The sequence below is a fragment of the Haemaphysalis longicornis genome, unplaced genomic scaffold (assembly GCF_048455015.1).
Source record: "Haemaphysalis longicornis isolate Haplotype H1 unplaced genomic scaffold, Haemaphysalis longicornis Haplotype H1 scaffold_4, whole genome shotgun sequence".
Classification (NCBI taxonomy): Eukaryota; Metazoa; Arthropoda; class Arachnida; order Ixodida; family Ixodidae; genus Haemaphysalis; species Haemaphysalis longicornis.
Window position 1 is genome coordinate 3,255,971 of NW_027526361.1, and position 20,574 is coordinate 3,276,544.

General features: G+C 49.5%; 1 protein-coding gene across 1 annotated transcript in view; it reads left to right on the forward strand.

Annotated features, from left to right (window-relative positions):
- The first annotated feature begins 7,043 nt into the window (after positions 1–7,043).
- Positions 7,044–20,574, forward strand: part of Spab (space blanket) — a 38,657-nt gene continuing 25,126 nt past the window's right edge. The window contains exon 1 of the mRNA XM_077705655.1: positions 7,044–7,322. Within this exon, the coding sequence (XP_077561781.1) occupies positions 7,197–7,322 (126 nt within the window). The 5' untranslated portion in view covers positions 7,044–7,196. The remainder of the gene's footprint in view (positions 7,323–20,574) is intronic.

Sequence of the window (20,574 nt, forward strand, 5' to 3'; positions counted from 1 at the left end):
GCTCCGCGTCCGCAGCAGGTGCGCCTCTCCTCCTTCCCTCCTCCCTCTCAATAGCAGCTGGCGCGCGCATGCGTCGTAGTCAGCCCGTTCGCTCCGTCGCGGTCTCGGCGTAACAGGTGCGTGATAGCAGCGCGGTGGGGCGTGGAAGGGCGCGCGCTGCTTGCGCATGCGCGCTCTCCCCCCCCCCCCCCCCCCCCCGTACTGCTCTCCCTCTACTGCGCGCGCTGCAAATATAAAGCGGCTAGCGGTCGCTCGTGCTTCAGTCACTGCGTTGCTCCTTCCTTCCTTGGTTGACGCTCGCTCCCACGTTTACTTGTGTCTGCTACTCCAGCATCACTGAAGAAGCGATGGAAGCAACCCTGCCTTCAACCAGTACTGAGGCTCCAATGCTCTGCATTTACTCATGTTCCCCTCACGGGAAGGCGCGGGAATTTTTTCACTCTTTCTCGGTCTTGACGTTCTTCCATCGCTCGTATTACGTCATTAATCCCGTGTAGCGGCTGTTGGCCGGTTTTCCTTCAGTTGCAGCAATGAACGCTTTTCGATAGCAACTTGAAAAATAAAGCCACAAAAACAAAACAGAAACGGAAGGCGTATCTGGAGCGACGAGCAAATCACGCAGTGCCGCTCCGTACTGGCGATAGTTATAGCTTTCGCAGTGCTTCCAGACGTGAAGGAAAGACTGAAATCGTTTATCGAAAGTGTTGCAGGGTCCTTCAAGGCTACATTGAAAAGAGTGACGGAGAGTATTGAGCCCTTCGGGGTGCCTTTGGCGGATAGTCGCTATTTGAGAGTATATTTAAAGACCAAATCTAAGAGTTGCTGTGCGGTCCGCGAGGAAAGCTCGCACGTAACCACAGCAGCGCTTCTTTCTTTCTTTCCAGCCTTCATGGTTTTTGCAAGCGAGACATTGTTAAATGCCTCAGGGAACACAAAACGAAAATCTTTTCTCGTGCCTATACTAGTTATTCAACAATGGACCATATTCACACAATCAATCAGGTGATAGAGAAGTGCGCTGAGTATACTGAACCCCTATATATAGCCTTAATAGATTATGAGAAAGCATTTGACTCGGTCGAAACCTCAGCAGTCATTCAGGCATTACAGAACCAGGGGGTAGACGAGCGTTATGTAAGAATACTAGAGGATGTCTACAATGGGTCCACAGCTACCATCATCCTCCATAAGGAGAGCAGTAAAATACCTATAAGGAAGGGCGTCAGACAAGGAGACACAATCTCTCCAATGTTATTCACAGCATGTTTACAAGAAGCATTCAGAACGTTGGATTGGGAACAGGGTTAATGTAGTATATTTTAGTAACCACAGATTTGCTGATGACGTTGCCTTGCCAAGTAACTCGGGGGACGAATTGCAAAGCATGCTTTGCGCACTGGACAAACAGGGTAGCACCGTGGGCCTGAAAATTAATGTGCAGAAAACCAAAGTAATGATCAATAACCTCGGGACAGCCCAGCGGTTTGAGATAGGTGACGAGGCAGTGGAAGTGGTAAGCGAATATATCTACTTAGGGCAAGTTGTAACCCCGGATCCCAACCATGAGGGAGAGATAATTACAAGGATAAGAATGGGGTGGAGTGTATACGGCAGACATTCTCAGATAATGAATCCATTCTCCCTGAAGAAGAAAGTGTATGACAGCTGCATCTTACCGGTACTCACCTACGGGGCAGAAACTTGGAGGCTCACTAAGAGGGTTCAACTTAAATTGAGAACGACTCAGCGGGCAATGGAGTGGAAGATGATAGGTGTAACATTAAGGGACAAGAAGAGAGCCGCGTGGGTCAGGGAACAATCGCGTGCTAAGGACGTATTGGTAGAAATTAAGAAGAAAAAATGGACGTGGGCAGGGCATATAATGCGAAGGCAAGATAACCGTTTGTCATTAAGGGTAACAGAGTGGATACCTAGAGAAGGCAAGCGTTGCAGGGGGCGGCAGAAAATTAGGTGTGCAGATGAGATCAAGAAGTTTGCGGGGATAAATTGGTCGCAGTTAGCACAGGACCGGGGTAATTGGAGATTAATGGGAGATGCCTTTGCTATGCAGTGGGCGTAGATAGGCTGGGGATGATGGTCATGATGATGATGATGATGATGCTAGTTATCTCTCTTAGCCAGCTCGCAACCGGTGGGAAAGAGCATCGCGAGGAACCATTGCTTTATTTAAATTAGCTCCAACGGACAGCTTGTTTACTGTGTTTTTTGTTTCAGGCTTCGCTGAATTTATATGGGGTGCCCCTTTGTTGAGGCATGCATGAAAACATACAGAAAACGTAATTAAAAAAAGATCCAGGCTTTTCCACCCGTCTGTGCAGTATGACTCCACATTGCTGTTGCCTGGGAAGGGAAGAATGATAGCATTTGCAGCTGGGGAAACGTCGCTTCTTCCGGCTTTTCAGCGGTGCTACGAACAGAATGAGGGTGGGGATCGCCACCCTGCTCCTTTCCGGGCGGTACACGCGCACAAACATGCACGCACTCACGCACTTGTGCGCACACATCAAAGCACTTGCAGGGCAGCCGGAAAGTAAAAAAAATGGCTAGCGGCAGCTGGAGGCATGCTAGTAACTTGACTCTCTGTCTTTTTTTTTTTTTTTTGTGAGAGGACTATTCTGTGTTGGCATCACAAAATGAAGGCACGTCAGACTTACCTTGTGTATCGAACGCCTTGCAGTGGCTCGTCAGCCCTGCTTGCGCAACGTTACCGTCTTTGTTCCCGCGTCTCGTGGTCCGCAGCGGAGCCTGACACGCGCCTTCGAGAGCCATTCCGGCGCGAATGAGCGGCTCGCGCCTGCTAGCGGGAGGGCTTAACATGAAGCGCTCCTGTTTGACGACTCCTCACGTCGTAAACGGGCCTCGTTGCTACAGGCTCCTGCAACGCGCCAGTGGTACGTGTCGCACCGTGTAGCCTCTCTCCAGGCGTATACAGTTCAGTGCTCCATCGTTACACTAGCCGTTATTCCACTGGAACATGAAACACTTGTATTAAGCTTGACACGAACTTTTTATGCTATTGCGTCAATTCTAAAGTGCGTAGATTCTCACAGGGCCTTCTTTAACCGGCCTGTTGTCGTAAACGGTCTTGAGTCGACCAGTGCACCGAAATAACGCGCGTAGCGGAGGTAAATACAAATCTTGCTCTTGATTAGCGCGTTTCTTGCAAAAGTCGTTCGTATTAGACGATCGATTTCAACTGCCCTGTTATATGCCCGCTGAGACTACACACTGACTATGCGGCGGACTGCAAGTCACGGGCTTTTTTTAGTACGAGTCCCCAAATCTCGTACTCTCCAGCGTATCTAGCGTACTCTTCGGCGTACTCTCCACTGTAATGGCAAGCCTATATACTTAGGCTACTCGCACCCACCCCTCTCAAGATCTATCCGCCCTTCTGTAACGTGTGGTGTGTTGTTCTCCATAGGTATACATGGGTCAATTTTCCGCTTGTTTCTAACGGACGGCACGAGAAATTTCGGCCAACGAACCACTAACAGCTTCGCTCTAAACAAAATATCGTCCTAACGCTTATCGGGGCTCTAGAAATTTTTGTGCAAAAAAAAAGAAAAAAAAAAAAGAAAAGAAAAGTGTTTCACTCAAACCCGCGAGGTCCATATTGGGTTTCCAATTGCATTTGCGGTGTTCATGGTGCGGGCAGCCAACAATAGTGACGTGACGCAGTATGCTCTGTCCCTGTGACTACAGCGTTTCTGGGCCCTCAGCTAGTGACACTGCGGGCCGTGTTCTTAGTCCCTCCCGCACTCCCCCCCGCTCGGCTGAGGGATGGGTCCCTCAATGCCTATGCATCGAGATAGCGAATTCGAGGATCTCCTCCGCTGGAGGCTCGAACGGAAGAAGGTTTCGAAATACCAGGGTGCGTCTGCATCAGTGTTCAAACATTCTTTTACGCAACAAAATACTCCGAGAAAAAATTATAGCTGCAAGTTTCTTCCCTGCCCACGGCTTGATTAGTCAGTTGAGAGTGCCCAACCGAGCCCTCAGTGCATGAGTGTCGCATACCCGGCTTTGTCGTGCAGTTGCGTCTTGCCTCTTTCTTGCCTACGTTCGCGTGGTGGTTTTCTATATATTTTGGCGGAAACATGCCGCCTTCACACCACTGTGCAATTGGAGTCGTTGATCGCTCCTGTCAGCATATGGACTCGCCGAGAAAGCTGCTCTTCGCTGGCGAAGTGAACGTCGACCTGTGCTTGCGTGGGCGGAAGGTGCTTTTCTTTTTTTTTCTTTTTTTTTTCAAGAGAAGCTTGTATAGGCTGACTTGCGCGGTCGGTTGTGGCGTACGCCGAAGCGCCTTACGGCAGAGCCAATTTTATCCACGTGCTCTAATGACGAAGAAGAGGAAGGTGAAGATGATGCCATTGTAGTGTTTGGCACATACCCACTCGGAGGGATTGGCTAGGGATAAAGTGTGGACTTTGCCAACCTTATGTTTGCACGTGGTCTGAGGGAAAGGAAAGCAACAGCCACCCCGAAATGCAAACTGCTAAGGCAAGTGGACACCCCGTGCGTGTGCGATATCCCGCTCCTCTTCCACCTTCTTCAAACGCTGTTCGCCTTGCCAGTGCAAAAGAACGCATACGGCGCACCGCGCGCGCTCTCATACCCCCGCGCGGTGCGGATTTCCCTGGGGGGTTGTCTCGCCACGATGAGGTCCTGCTCCGACGTCTTCGCCTGGGGGTCGCCCTCACGTCGGCTGGGACGGGGACCTGGCCACTTCAGTAAGATGCCCGGCACGATTCCACGTGCCCCTTGTGCCGCGATCCTGTTGAACAGGCTACGACGGAACACTGGGAGCGGAGCTGCCCTGGATAGAGAGAGGGAAAGGATAGAGCAGACGGTTAAAGAGAAAGAGAAGAAAGAACAAAACACAGGGCTAATGCCTATGCTACACGGCAACTTTCACTGGACAGTTGAATGCTCCCTTGCAAGTGCCCTTATGTATCTGCAATGACAGACAATTGGTTCGAAGGCCTACGGAAGGCCTTTGAAACAACTGTGTAGCACAGGTGTAAGTCAGTCCGGGCACATCAGTCATTAGCACGGCACTCCGGGCTACAGCCGCTGTGTGGGACTGGTCGTCTCAAGGTAACGGAGTAGACGGGCGAAGACTTCCCGTTCGGCTGCCAAAGGCCCCTTCGAGAATAGGAGGTCCTGCCAAGTTTATCCACGTGCTCTCGCATGATCCGGGTGCAGCTCTCGCTTGCAACTAGTCAAGCCGTTAGCCAATAAAGCGGGAGCTACTCAGACTGCTCGTACAGCTTTCTTTCCTTGCTTCCCTCATCTCAAAGGATGGAAAATGAAGGAATTATTATCAACTACAATGGATCCCCCTCCGGGGGGTGTCCCAACGTAGTTCCTCAGGACCTCGTCTGTTTCGCTCGCCATCGGCAGCTGGCGCGGCTACGGGCGCACAAGTGTCGCGCTATATCTCGCCATGATGGGCGCCAATCAGCGTATCTGCTCGCGTAACGCCACATCGCAGGTGCGGTCTCTCGCTCTCGTCGGGGAGTTCACCTTCTGGCGCTGCATGGGTTCGGTCCGCGGAACAGCGCGCAGCCATTGAAGAACGTAAACGTTCGCGATAATTGCAGAATAATGATCCACATGCCAAACATTTGCGTTTGTGTAAAGCTGATTGAGATTAAAGGGTCTCGTATTGGTCGATCAATAGTTTCGCATTTTCATTTCGGTCATTGCGTTTTGATTTTGGCGAAAGTGTTTTCGTTTCTGTGTCATAACATTTCGATTTCGGTCGTTTTCGTTTTCCCTGAGGTCAGGCTTCGCGTGCACCCCTGTTGCCGGAGGGAAGGGGCTCGTTAGTTTTTATGCAGACGATTTGTTGATTGTACGAAGGATGCAGGCGTCATTTTTTCGTGGAGGGCGTAAACGGCACATGGATGCCAAAGGCATAAAATTTCCTTGGCGCTATTCCGCTGAGTCGTCAACGCGCTCCACGTACGTATGACGCTGAGCCCCACAGTTCCATTTTGTTTTGGCGTTTGGTTATCAGTGTATACCTGCCGAACCGGTTCAACGCTCGCAGACCGGTGCGAAATTAGTTGTGCTGCTTGGTTCAGTCGAACCGGAACTGAACCTCAACAAAACAAAGACGAAAAGACACAACAAAGGCAAGGACATAGACAAGCACTGTCTGTGTGCGGTGCCTTTATTGTATACTTTCGTTTTTATTCCCCGCTGTAGTCACTATGGATCCTGGCCAACTAGACAACACTTCTGAACGAAGTGATTCGCCCGAACCCGATCGACCCCCACCCGAACCGGTTAAGCATCCTGTTCTTATCAAAGCCACGAATACTCGTGCCCGTGTTTCTCGGCGTTCGCCCGCTCTTGCTCCGCACCTGTTGGGCGTGTGAAAAACAAAAGGGCGCCGGTCAACGCACCTCCCTTTGTCTGCATTCTCGGAAGGCAGAGGCGGCCCATTTACCCTAGCTCGTTAACTGGAGCGCACGCAGCAGCGTTCCCGCATGGCGGTGTGTTCAGTGTTCCCGAAACACCACAGTAGGTCATGCCGAGTGCACCTTTAGGTCCGCGTCACGGTGCAGAAACCGTGGTTACAGCCATCAGCGCTTAGTTTGCAGTGCGCCACCTGTTATTTTCCATCAGAAACGAGGCTATGGGCGAAGTAGAAACTAAGTTCTGTTGGAACATTCAACCCTGCTGTTGAAAGGGTTTTTGGGCCCGTCAAGTTGCAATTGAGCAACTTTTTCCTGATTTCCCTCGGTAAAGATTTGTATGCACTTTATGGGAAATAAACTTTCAAACTGTCTTCGGAGTTAGTAGGCGGCGCTGAGCGCGACACGGAGTCAACACAGCGCGCCGTTTCGGCGCCCGCACGCCCCGCCAGGCTCGGCGCACTCCGGCCTTCGTTATAGATCGGCCGGAATGAGCCCGCTGCGGGAGGCTGCCGAGGGCTCGATTGGCTCCCGGCCGGTCCACTGCGCAGGCGCACTTAGCGGCCAGCGCGCTTCGATTTTTTAAACCGGTGGGCGCGTGAGAGCCTGCACCATAGCTCGCTGCGGAGGCCCGACCGACTGCTACAGCGCGTACCGGCCTGCTGCGACGCCACTCCGCTGCGTGCTGCAACCCCTGAGCGCCCTTCTTCGCTACCCGCTCGGCCGGCAGCGCAGGCGGCAATAATGCAGGCGACCCTGCTCACGGCGCTTCTGCTGGTCATCTCGGCCGCGGTGACCAACTCGCGCGGCTGGGCCGCCGACTCCTGGTCAGCGCCGCAGTCTCAGGCCTCCCTGGGCGGCTCGACGCAGGTGAGCCACGCACCGAGCAGTTTGCTTCTCCCAATAAGTACAGCCTTCCGAGGACAGTTCCCCGCTATGTCACGCTCATTCGAATGGCCACCCTGCGCGCTAAGTTGGCGCTCTGCTGGCGGCCATGCATTTAGATGCCGCCTTGGTAGCAAACTCTGTGCTTTACTGCGCTGCGGAAAAGCACAGCTAGGGCTTAGCAAGACCAGTCTGCATAAACAAGCAGACACCTGTGTGGATTCGAAGCAGGAAAGTTGCTTCTCCTGTTGAGGATAAAATTGCTCAGTCCATCACTGCCCAGCGGCTTCACCTTGCAGCCGATACGTCGCCCTCACACTCTTCTTATATAGCGCCGCATCAGCCATCGCTGATTCCTCCCTTGTTCGCCGTTTTATTACCAATGTCTGATATATTTTGCATCTAAATACCAACAAGAACTCCAAATCAATGCAGCGGCACGCACACACGTGTTGTACAAACCAGTGCATGGGTACACAGAGATGCGGCCTTCATACCAAGCTGCGTTGCTGAACACGGCGAACACTGACAGGTCGCTATCAGAAATGGCGCATCAGAAATGAAGAAGCTCGAAAACTGCCAACTGATTCATTTCGCATGCGCATGTCTCCAACAGGCATTCAAGCTGGCTCAACACAAAGTGCAGGAACAAAAAAAAAAAAAAAGAAAAGTGAGCTTTCGTTTCTTTGGTGGCCGACACTAGGGCTAGTAGAAATACACAAAATTCGTGGGGTACAAAAGAGTAACATGATATTCTTTATTTGGCAGCACTTGGCGTCGCAATCTACTCTGTCAGTTACTCTACGGGAAGCTATTGGTGGCATTATGCTTTTAACCCATTTAGCTTGCCGCGTCGAAACAGGCTTGCCACAACAGCGGAAACCACTCTGTACATATGACTCTCTTTTATGTAATACTCTTCCATGTACTCTTCCTTTGTACGCATCGATTCTGAAGAACGAATTTTCTGTGTAAAAAGTTTGCATTCAACAATGAATGATTCCGTTAAGTAACGAAGTTAAAAACGTTAAATAATTTTGAATGTATGGAATGAACAAGAGGACTGTGATTTGGGCGAGTTGGGCGACCGGGAATACGCGTATCTGAGTGACGCCTTTGCATGACCAAGTAAACCAGACTACACATGTGCAAACCGATTAATGATTGGGTTTTTTTTTTTTGTTTGTGGTTAGCGGGTACAATAAGTTACCGCCACGTGGGAGACTGATCTGTATATATGACCAATGTTTTCTTCGAAATAAATCAGTTGTGAGTGCAGCGCTGTCCTGTCTAACTCTCGTTCTTTTTGTGCCGTGTTTTCGCGCGCTGGATTGTCAATCATGTATGGAATGAAGAGAAGGTTGTTCCACCAACCAAAACATCAGCAAACTTTACGATTGCACCTTAAAAGTAGTTCTACACTAAGGGGCGAAGCTGCGCTGGTAGAATCATACTTCTCCGAAAAAAGCGCATAAAACGGGACGGGAGAACGAATACCACAGACACGAGCGCTGGAGTAATGATGGAGTAATGATGGCGACGAATTGGGCAGAGGTCGTGTTTAAAGTCCTGTTTTTTTTTTTTTTTTTTGCTCGCTTTATGCACAGTTGTTCGGTCAAAATTGAACCGACAAGCTTTACTTGGCGTCCTAATATTTACCTACATTTAAAATCTAATTATACCGGTTGCTGTAGCACAGCGAAGCTGTGCGTTCATGTGTCTCCATGAAGACATAGGTCTGCTTGTGTGGAAATGATTACTGCATTTGGCGGCGCTCGTGTCCGTAATCTTCTTCGCCCTTTTCTCTGACATTATGTGTCCCTTTTGTCAAGTGGGAGAATATTCTTTTAGCAGCGGAGCTGTTTAACCTTGAGCGTGATCCGGTGACGTTACCAAAAAAATATACCAAGAAAAAGCTGTGCCGCCTGTAAAGGGTGCACTCCCGCGGATGGGGTAGTATAACAGTGAAGCCGGCTTTCGCGCCTGCTCGAGTGTGAGCACCCTTCGTGTGCGCACCCTTTGCTATACCACTTTAAAGGTGATAGCCTTTCGTGGGCTACTAAAATGCAAACAAAAAAAATTTGGCGCAGCTTGCACTGGTGGGGCAAAGTTGCGCAATCATTCGGAGCGGGTGGTGGCCATAGCCGGGATCCGCTGTCAGTAGGGGGGAAACCAACCGCAACGGCTTTGTACAATCCGGCTAAAGTTGGCCTCACCCCTCAACACTTAGCCTAGCCTCGTAAGAACATCGCAAAACCTCCCCAGGTGGTCAAAATTAATCCGGAGCCCTCCACTACGGCGCGCCTCATCGCATGCGTTGCGTCGGCGCGTTAAAACACCACAATCAAATCAATCAAATCAACATCGCAAAACCTAACAAAACCTAGCAAAGCCAAACAAAACAGCAAAACTGGAAGAAGCTAGGTCGACCTCTGGCTCCGCCGTTTCTCCAGCCTTGCACCAATATTGCAAGTTGCCCCAATTCTCTTTGGAGGGCAGGGGGGGGGGGGGGGGGTGTTGACGCGCTTAACCTACACTTGGGTTCTAGCATTTTTTTGACAACCTAGGGATCTTTAGCGTGCGCGGAAATCTCGACAGACGAACGCTTTCGTTTTTTGTCTCCATTAGGAAATGGGCTATCGCGACTGGGATCGAACTCGTGTCCTTGGGTTCAGCAGCGTAACGCCTTAGTCACTGCATGAGTTTCCGCAGTAGGTAGCTTTCTTAATATTTATATGAGGCCTTCGTGAACGTGCTTTTCTATATATAGCATGTTTCATTTATGCTGCACAAGTAACTAAAAATTGTAGCGGTACCTACTCTTAAGCTGGTCAAAAACAACATATTGTGTGAGCCGTTGGGGAGACAGAACGAGTTTTTATTGCGTAATCAAGCAGCTGGTTATAATTACTTTTAACTTCTCTGGTGTGGTGGCTCAATAGTTCAGACTTATCATCACGTTGGCGCCGGCTCGATGTCCCGCTCCAACAACTTTTTTCCCTTCTGTGCGGCACAAAACAAAAACCCAGCATATATACAAGATTTCGGCACATGTTTTCTCACTATAAAGCGCCTCATAGGTCAGGTGCAGATGCGGCGCATAAAACACCGGGTTCTAATTAGTTTTATTAACTTTTAAGTGCCGCCCAATAGGCCCAATTTCCATCCTCCAAATCATACGATTAAATAGTTCTGCACGCGCTGCCGCCGTTGCTAACATGTTTTGTCATAAAGAAATGCACTGGAAACCCGTCTAGAAGTGTTCCGACTCGCCCACTCAGGCGCTACGCCACCGAACGTGAAGCGCGCGAACGGAAACCCCGGCGTAACTGGAGAATTGTTAATAATAAAGCGCCGATCACTGCGCACCGAGGCGGCCGCCCGCTGCCCAGAGGGCGTCTTCCGTGCGCATCGGGGACGAGGATCCCTGCGAGGCAGACGCACGCTTGGGGTGCGGGCGCATGGATTTTACAAATTGGCTGCTTCCGCCCCGATTCGGGTTTCTGTCGGCTGCTATCTTTTGTGCGCTACAAGAGCGCTCACGTTTTCTTGATAATGGCGGAACCATCCCTTTCTTAGGTGGTTCGGGTGAGAAGGAAAAGGAAGTGCACTGGGGATATTATTGAGCCCAACTGGGGGCTCACCTGCATACAACCCAGTGCGGTGGGGAGGGGGATATAAAGATTAGAGAGGAGAAAGGGGGTGATAAAAAGATAGGTTGGCGAGTAAGAACAGCGAGGAGCCTCGACATGGATCTTGGTGAAGCAGCAGCAATGGCGCGTCCAGCAGACTATCGTCTACAGACGCTGGGCAAGTCCGGTGCATGGCCTCCACGTAGACCAGCAGGAGGCGGAAGGCTTTGGCGGTGAGATGTTTGAGTGGCGCCCCCTGGCTCTGACGTCGGCTTAGGGACTCGCGCCGCTGCCGTCTGCTACCCTCCGCTTGCGAAAAGCAGCAGTGCCTGTGCTAGAAATCGCCCGCTTTGATGCTCTAGTGCATTAAAAAGCGCATTTATAGTCATTCAGTTATTTTCTGTGATTTTTGCCACCTTCTGACAGATCTGAATAATTTCAAGCTGTATCCCCTACAAGTTTACAACGCACGAAAAGAGCGAGAACAACTTTCTTCAGAGCATCGGTGAGAAGATAGTGTTTAACTCGTCCTTTCGAGCTTATTCGCGAGGTTCAGCGCTCAGAGCTCCTCGATAAGTGTTCAAAATGCGTAGGCTTCCCTACCGTACTTTTGAGATGCTCTTATGGCGACTCAACAGCCTCATGCTACGTACAAAGCAGCGGGCCCCTACGCGCGCATGGCACAGCAGGAAGTAAAGCAGATGTCTTCCTTTTCTTTCGTCGTTGTTGTTCACTGGTATCAAATGAACGTTTTTTTTTTGTGTGTGTGTGCCCAACGCATTGATTTTTCTGCACCGTCACAAACGTCCTATCACTAGGTTTGGGGATGTTTGGGAGGCTCACAAAGATCGTGTGGGTATTTGTTGCAGGATGTATGGTACACATTCTTTCTTCACAAATTGGCTTTAGTTATGGCTGCGTTCAAGGAGGTGCATATCCACAGCGTGCGTTGTTTATTCACATCCAAATACAATGAGAAGGTTTGTGCTACGCCATCGCGATTGCACCCAAGACAACGTTGTCCACAGTACTCGAAGGCGGCTTTTGTGCTCAGTATTTCTACCGCAACCATCGTTATCATAACGAACTGACTATCAACCCGAACAATTATAACGTGATTGCGGTGTTGAAGGCTTGATATACTCGCCAACGAACGCAATAAATAGTATACGCCCGCATATTAGAAGAATCGAAACGGATGAATATTTATAAGATGCTTTTCATTGTTTTCCAACACTTCCAGGTTTAAAGAACAAATCCTGGTCTATTTGGGATGGCATTCTATGAATTGAGGAAAATTACTGTTACTCTGAGCAGCCGGACCACTAACCACGTCGATTTTATTGTTAAGTAAAGTTTCCTCCTCCTTCTCCCACTCTCCCTCTTGAGTGCAGTTTTCCTACAACGCATATCTGAATATTGGGAAGGTTTGGCTGTGGAAAATGTACCGAAATATCCGTACAGATCTGAGCAAACATAGTGTTACCGTATATTTACCGTAGACGTTGCCGTTTTGCTCAATATATCTCCATGCTGGTTAGAAGCGTGGTATAAAACCAGCACGCGCTTAGCTATACACACAGTGGGTTATTTGGAACTCAACCTACAGTTTCTGCAGCCTATAGTGCATGGCGGCACACTTTCATGCCATGACAACGTAAATTGATGTGATACAATACTTTCGAGCGTTCGGCAGGGTTGCAAAAACTGTTTTACCTTACATATGATAACCGGGAATCGGAATGCCTTCTGCCAAAGCCGACAGCTCCAAAGGCCGGGAATTTGTTTTGGTCTTGTATTCTCTCTGTTGTCGGTTACTAGCAGCCGGCTTCTCCCTTTGTTCGAAAGATTGCTTAATACAGAAGCTGACGCCTAGCTCCGACTCTTCGAGCTCCGCACAGCACCGGCTTCGCAAGGAACGGGGCGACGCCGTCAATGTTTCTTCCGTAGAGGCATCAAAAACTATACTTTAAATCACGCTTTGAGCTAGTGTATGCGATTTTAAGGCTATCATCATGATAAAAAGTTACGCACACCCAAAATCTGGCGCGGACAACCATCAGACGTCAACTGAGCGCAAAGAAGCGGCAGGGAGAGCGAGCCCGAGTGGAGCAGACGGCAAATACGAGAATCCCTAAGCCGACGTCACGGAGGCGCGCTTCGCAGCGCCGCCCGTGGTCGCGCTCACCGCTGCGCACTCTCTGTGGCGCGTAACCGGGCAACCAACGCGAAAGGAAAAGTCGGACGGAGAGCGCAAAGACCAACATGTAAGGAACGAGACCGAGTGCTTTTTGAAAGAAACCAGGACCTGCCGTAGGAGAGCTTCCTAGCTGTCTTGAACGCGCTTTCGGCTGCAGTCTTCCGCAGAGCAGCCTTTGAAGAATCCAGACACGCCTTGGTGGTTTAGTGGCTAGGAAAGAGGGGAAGGCAAAGCAGATTAAGGAACTGCACATGGCCTAGATTATCGCGCAGCCCCTCGCTACGGTCTTTAGAGATTGCGAAAAAAGTTCTTGCTTCGGTGGAAAGAAACCGCTGCCGCCACACCATCTCTGTAGGAGTGTGCAGTTGAACAGACCTACTTAGGAGGACGCATACGAACGAAGTGCGGCCATGTTTTGACAGATTTCCCACAGGGTCAGTGTAAGCGACACGAACCCTGAATGATGGACACTCGAACTACTTGCGATTCGTGGACGGCATCATCTTGATCATGGAGTTAGGAGAATACCTACAAATATTTCTTAATGCCCTGCATTGGGACTAAGCCCTCGCTTAAGCTGAAAGGTTAACGTGGAGAAAGCTACTGAGAGTAAAAAAACTCTGATAGCTGATGCACGTGAGTACAACTATATCTTGTGCGAGCTGTCAGTGCTCGTCCAAACAAGGAGAAAAGAATTCGAACGAAATGGGACGCATTCAGGAAGTGTCAGGGAGAATAGTCTAGTTTTGCTTACTGGGCGTGATTGGACCGGACATAAGGTGCAGGGGGTCGACGATGCACGTAGCACTATGGCTACCTAGGCACGAACGCGATGTAGAAGCAGACTGGGTAGATGTCTCACCCGATACGATGAAGCGGCTTCAACGCTGCGCAGCACTCGACGTCGAAGACATTGCTCCTCGGCGCGGGGCCCCTGCAGTCCTTATCAAGGTCAGAGGAAGCGCATTGAACGACCAACCTGTGCTCGGCGACATCAGCCTCAGCGAAACGTCACATCTGAGCGCCTGCACAAAACCCTCACGAGGCATCGCTTTTCCGTACAACACAGCACAAGAAGAAACAGTGCGCATGGCCCCTTTCGCTCTTCTCTGCGTGTGCGAGGCACGACGCTCCCTCATGACGTATATGCGACTGATCGGATAACGCAGCAGCGAGTACGTTATGCTGCTCACCACAGGCACGCCGCTTTCCGTCTTGGCGTTTGGGCATGCATCCCAAGCAGACGTCGATGGGTCTCCAAGAAACTTCCCAAACTGCCCCTGCACGGTACTCCTACGACAACTGCTAAGTGACGTGACGTCCTACGGCATTTGTGCCTGACGGCGTCACCCACGACCGGGCACAGGGTCCGCTTGGGTCGTATGAAGCTTTACTTCTCCAGACACGTATGTGACGCAATTCCTCTGCCTCTTCGGGCACATAAGTACGTAAGCGTCAGGACGGCGCTTCCCTCGGCGGGCAGGCCGAATGTTACGCGCTCCTCAGCGCCACTGCCCAGAGACCACGGCTGTGGCGACAACATCGCGCTTAGTGTCCACATCAACCACAGGAGGCAACAGCAACAAAAAAGCGGTTCCGCCTAGAGTTTCGCGATTGCCATTGTAGACGTGGTTGATTTTTTTTTTAATTCCGAGAGAGGAGGCTTGTAGTCCAAGGGACGTTAGGGATGATAGGAAGGAGGCAGCACGCCTTCGTGCCTTCAGTCATGGATGCCATCTGGGGAAGTTTGTCAGGCTCGCCTCAGACTGCTCGAGACCGCTTTTTAGAGGCCCCTTTATTAAGCATAGCGGTCAATTTCCCCGATCAAAGATGGTTCGCTGCGGAGTAATCCAAGATGGGCATCTAGGTCAGTAGGGGCTTGCCATTTTACGAGTAAGGCTACACCTGCTGAAGCATGTGCAGTGCCAGATTAAAGGGACCCTGTAACACGTTTTTCAACTTTTTTCTAAATCCTAAATGCTCGCAGAACGTAATCAACGAACACATCCTTCACTTAGATTAGGGAGTCGGAAATTTTACCTCAGCCAAAAATTACTGCTCTATACCCATAAGATAACCTAAAAACTTGCACAAAAGATTTTTCAATCTTCCCGGTCTTGGTTTTCTTCGCGGGAATTACGTCGTTACAGCGTTGTAGTGGCTATTGGCCAGCTTTCCTTCAGTTTCAGCAATTAAAGCATTCGATGGCCACTTTAAAAAGAAAGCCACAAAAGCAAAGCAGGACGGAAGACGTATCTGCTGCCACAATCAAATCACGCTATGGTTCCGCTCCGTGCTGGCGATAACTATAGCTTTCGCAGTGCTTCCAGACGTGAAGGAAAGAGTGGACGCGTGTATCAGGAGTGTTGCAGAGTCCCTTTAAATGGTAGCGGTCCGGTACTATACATGTGTCCCGCAGAAGGAGCACAGGGGGTGCCGATGTAAAGGACGTGGCTTCATCGAACCATTTGCTTACGCTGTCTGGCGTGTAGGCTGAGTTTGCAGAAGTCTTCTTAATAAAGCACTCTCCTAAAAGGCCATTGTGCTATAGGGGTTCTCGCTGCACGGACGCGGTGCTCGAGCGATCCGTGGTTCATCTGCAGCCGCTCCCGTCTCGAGACCTTCCGGATGATGGATGTGTATGGTAAAGAACGCGTGGTTTTGGCTCGAGTCACGCACGAGAGGATAGGCTGGGCGTTTATCGGAAAGGCCTCCGTACTCCATTCAGGAGACAAAAGCAGGCTAGTGATTATGGTGATGATCACGATTACCATTATGATAATGACGACGTCGATTTGAGTGGTAATCTTTAATGGGCGTAGAAATACAAATCTGCAGCAATTTAAGGTGCTGGGCCATAAGCAATACCAATTAAAACGAGTTGCGGGGGGGTAAAATACACGTGCGCCGATAAAAAGGTTGCGCAATTTCGCGAAGCTACGGCGCCGCGGACGCCTTGACACGGCTGCTGCCGTCGTCAGTGCCGATGAGCGCTTGCTCTGCCCCGCGCCGTTGTTGTCAAGGGTACCACGATGACGCAAGGGAGAACGCGCTTGTGACGCGCGTCGCTCCCGGTTGTTCGGCCCCGGATCCCTCAGCCTCGATCCCTGCCGCCACCGCGGCTGTCTCTCGCTTCACTTGTTCCAGCGAGGAAGACGCGCGAGTCCCGTTTTGAATACTGCGGGTGCGTTTATTTCAAAATGTCGCAACACACAACGGAATGTCTCGCGAATGGAGAATATACCGCTCTGTCTTAATCCCAAAAAACCTAGCTTAGAATCTACTATAGCAGAAACTCTGGAGTCGGCTAAAGCGGAAAAATACCATTTTCATGGTGCTTGTGACCCAAGGACGGTGATATGTACGGAACAATTTCACCCCACTGCCAACTAAGAAGAAACATTTCGCAGTCTTTCAGCGGCATCAATATAAAAGGAGAGAGAAAAGGCTTTATTGGAGGCAAGGTGGGCTGTAGCCTCTGGGCCTGTTAGCGGTTAAGACGAAGCTCGGCGCACACTCCGAAAATATATCGATTTAATTCTTTCGGTATTTATAGTCCCGTAAACAGGCTACTTAACGCTTGTAAAGGCTAACTTATGAAGAAGGTTAAGCGCGGATAGTGTTGCTCTTGAGGCAAACTTGCCTTTGAATGCGACGAGAAAAATACAGCACACGATGAGGGTACAATATTATTTCCGGAAAGCCGTTCTGCTTAAGAATTCGTAGCAAGTAACGTTGGCGTGAGTGAATGCCCGATAGAAACACGCTGATACTATGTCGGCAGACTCTGTTTAAATCTACTTAGTGGTGTACGAGACACACATAGCGCATTTCTGAAGCACTAGTTCTTAAGAAATTCGTCCTACTTTGCGCACCAAACAATGTTGGCGTCGACGAATTGAAATTTGCGAACAAGCATTATTATTATACGATTGCGCTCAAGGTGCATCGTTAGCGTACGTTTTCAAAGAAATGAGCGTACTAGTGTAGTGCGCGCTTCTGTCACAATGTTTCCCGCTGGTATGCGTCACTACAGCCAAACCTCGTCATAACGAAGTAGTGTCGGGACAGTTCGTTATATCCGATATTCGTTGTAACAGCAGAGGTAAAAATCGGCTCTAACAAATCCACAATCTGACTCGCGCAAAAGTACTCGATACAGAAATGCATTTTATGCGCTTCGAACCCTTACCTTTCTTCTTGTTGCTTTTCAAGCTCAATGAACCGGAACACGAGTACGTGAAATTACAACACAACAAGGTTCACTTGAAAAAACAGGCCTGCGCGTTTATTTATTTGATGAAGGATGTGATCTTCATCTGGTGGCTACTCACTGCACTGACCAGGATGGAGTTTTCTGCAGTGTCTACGAACAAAAGGGCCTTTATATTTCTGCTGTTTCGGATACCGGACAGTTTTTCCAACTGGCTTCTCAGCCTCCTGGTAAAATATTTCTTCGTTATATCCGATATCGTGCGCGGCTCTCGCTGTTTCAGTTACGTTGTAAAAGAATAATTGTCATTGAAATTAAGGTAACCAACCAAAGTTTGTGTTAAGTTCGCTATAGCCGATAATTCGCTATATCAGTGTTCGTTATAACGAGGCTAAACTTACTTGCGTTTGCCGTAAATGAATTACCGAAAAGCCCTAACTTCTCAACATAAAAGCACCAAATAGCATCCTACAAGTTATCGAAAAGATAAACACCGGTAGATGTAAATCAATCAATCAATCAATCAATCAATCAATCAATCAATCAATCAATCAATCAATCAATCAATCAATCAATCAATCAATCAATCAATCAATCGCTTATTCCAGTTTTTTTGCAGATGAAAAAAAAAAACAGGATGGCAAGAAAAAAGCAGCCACTGTTTGACGAGCCCGCCAACCCTACAGGTCACCATTAGCTACAACAGTGTTCAATTTCAGAAAAAAATTCAATTCTTTAGAGGTAACAAAAGCAGCACGGTGAAATACATACACATTCGAAACATCTGCTTTCAACCAAGCTGCACACATCAAAAACATTTGAACATGCAAGCATTAAACGGCATTTCCCACAGGACACGATGACACTCAATTTTATACAATAATATACTTACACTTTATTCTATTAATGTATTGCAAAGTGCAGTGAACGACATGCGGGTCAGGAACCCTTAACTTATATGTATAACTGGCTTTTATTTATTGCGGCGGGTAATAAATAGGAAAAAAACTGTGACGTTCCAGTCAGCGTCATCCAACCCATAAAAGAACAACAAAGGCTCAAAAACTGAACGTATTAAATGTTAAAGCACCTACCACCACCGCACAAGACGATAGACGCTAGACATAAACGCTAGATGCTAGGCTATCTGAAGCCCCTCATCCGTCTACGTATTCAATCTCGCTGGCAGGCAGGGCCACAGGACGGGTGCTGACGCGCTATCTCGTTCTTAGCGGTCACGAAGGCTTCACCGATCTCGCGCGGGAGCGGCCCCTTTCCAGTATCTGCAGGGTCGCCTCGAATTGTGGGGAAGAAGCGCATGTTCTGCAGTGTTGCCCCGGATCGCTTCTGGTGTGCGCCCTCTGAGAATATGCATGTTCTTTGAGGCGTTCGTTGAGGCACCTGCCTGTCTGCCCCACATACACTTTCCCACGCGAGAGGGCGGATCTTGTACAATAAATTGTCCCCACACAGCGCAAATCTTGATGCAGGCTTTTAGCACACGTTTTGACTGGGCATCGCTCACCACCTTGCACATGGGTCACAGTTTATTCGGGGCGGAAAAAACGGTCCTCGGGCCCGCCTTCTGTCCAGACCTCTTGAATGACTGAGGCACGGCGTGCACAGAAGGAGCTGCGTACAGATGTGCCCTGCTTGCCGCTTCTTGCCTCCTTCCTGACGTTGCACCGGATTTTAAGCTTTCTAACACAATTCCTGCCCGGTGACACTGCGTCCTCCACACAGGCTATCCCACCGGCTGCAGCCTTTCAGCCTGAGAACGGAAACTTCATCTTGCTGGTCAAAGCCAAACTGGCCTATACTCGGTGACAACTTAAGAACGGCACCGGAAGTTGCTGCTGTGCCTTATCACCGTAGCCGGATGTTTCTCCACGCGGCACAAGTAGTGCGTTATTGGGAATATTTTGAACATGGCGTGAGCCGTTTCCGTGATTTTTTGGACTTAATATGCTTATAAACGACTCCAGGGACGACAAACAAACTGCTGAGACAAGGCAGACGATATCACGCATTTATAGCAAACCCCTTTCAAAACGCGCGCGCACTGACGTCACGGGTCCGGCGCTTTGGCGGAGGGATACACTACATGAGGTGGTGCCGTTCTTGAGTTGTAACCGAGTATAGTTGTCCGTTCTGCTGCCGAGAACACAAGCTTCGCTCCATTTCATGAAGGCATGATCGCACTACTGCAGTCTGAAGTGCTGCAATAACTATGCCGCGCTCGACGAGCTCTTCGAGTGCTCAGAGTAAAATGAGGGAAGGCCTTTTTCAGACCTCAGTGCACGTGTCCAGCACGTGCTTATCAAAGAACGTCAACTCTAATCCAGAAATAGCAGTTCCTGGCTCTTCTTTTCCTTAGCTGGAAAGCGTCGAGCGTGGCGGCAGGCACACTGCAAAAGGTCTTCACCTGCCGTGGCACGCCTGAACTTGACCAGAAAGTCATCCGTACGCCGGAATGATTTCTTCGCTTCTGTTCGTCACTTGAGCTCTATGCAACAAGCTTCACTACCTATATAGTGTTCCTTTGCTCGTCCAATTTCTTTTTCTTTTCTTTTTGCAAGAGAGTATTTCTCCTGCAATAATGGCCAACATTTTCGGGTGTTACAGCTTTTCCTGCCAGAAACACCACCAACATTCTCAAAAGACATTCAAGTGTGGAAGATAATGTTTACATTTTAAGAAAAAAAATTACACCATCTTCCTGTGGGGAACCATGAGGAGGATGCGAAGCATCATAGGGTTTCCGTGTAGGTTTCATTGAGTTGCTGTTATGTTGTTTCATTTATCGGAGCAAGAATGGGAACGTAGTGTGAACCCCCATGTAGACAGAGAAATGTAGAGAAATGTAGAGACAGCGAAGAGATCGACACCGGCGTTACCTGATCGAACACCTCCTGGCTCTCGTCTTTGTTCATTGCGTGCTCACGCTCCTACCCCGCTGCCCGCCCTCTTCGTCTTCTCTGGTTGAGCTGCAAGGCGCGTGGCGCTTCCCGCCACAGCTTTCCCACGGGAAATTCAACATACTCCTCTAAAGTTTTCAGTTCGTCGTTTCCGTTGACGGTCAGCTTCGCGTGCCTTCATTGTATCGGTAGCTTCTTGACGTAGTTTGAATGAGTCAAGAACACAAGGCGCGTTCGTAGTACTTGCTCCTGCCTCGGTTTTGTAGCCCAGTGG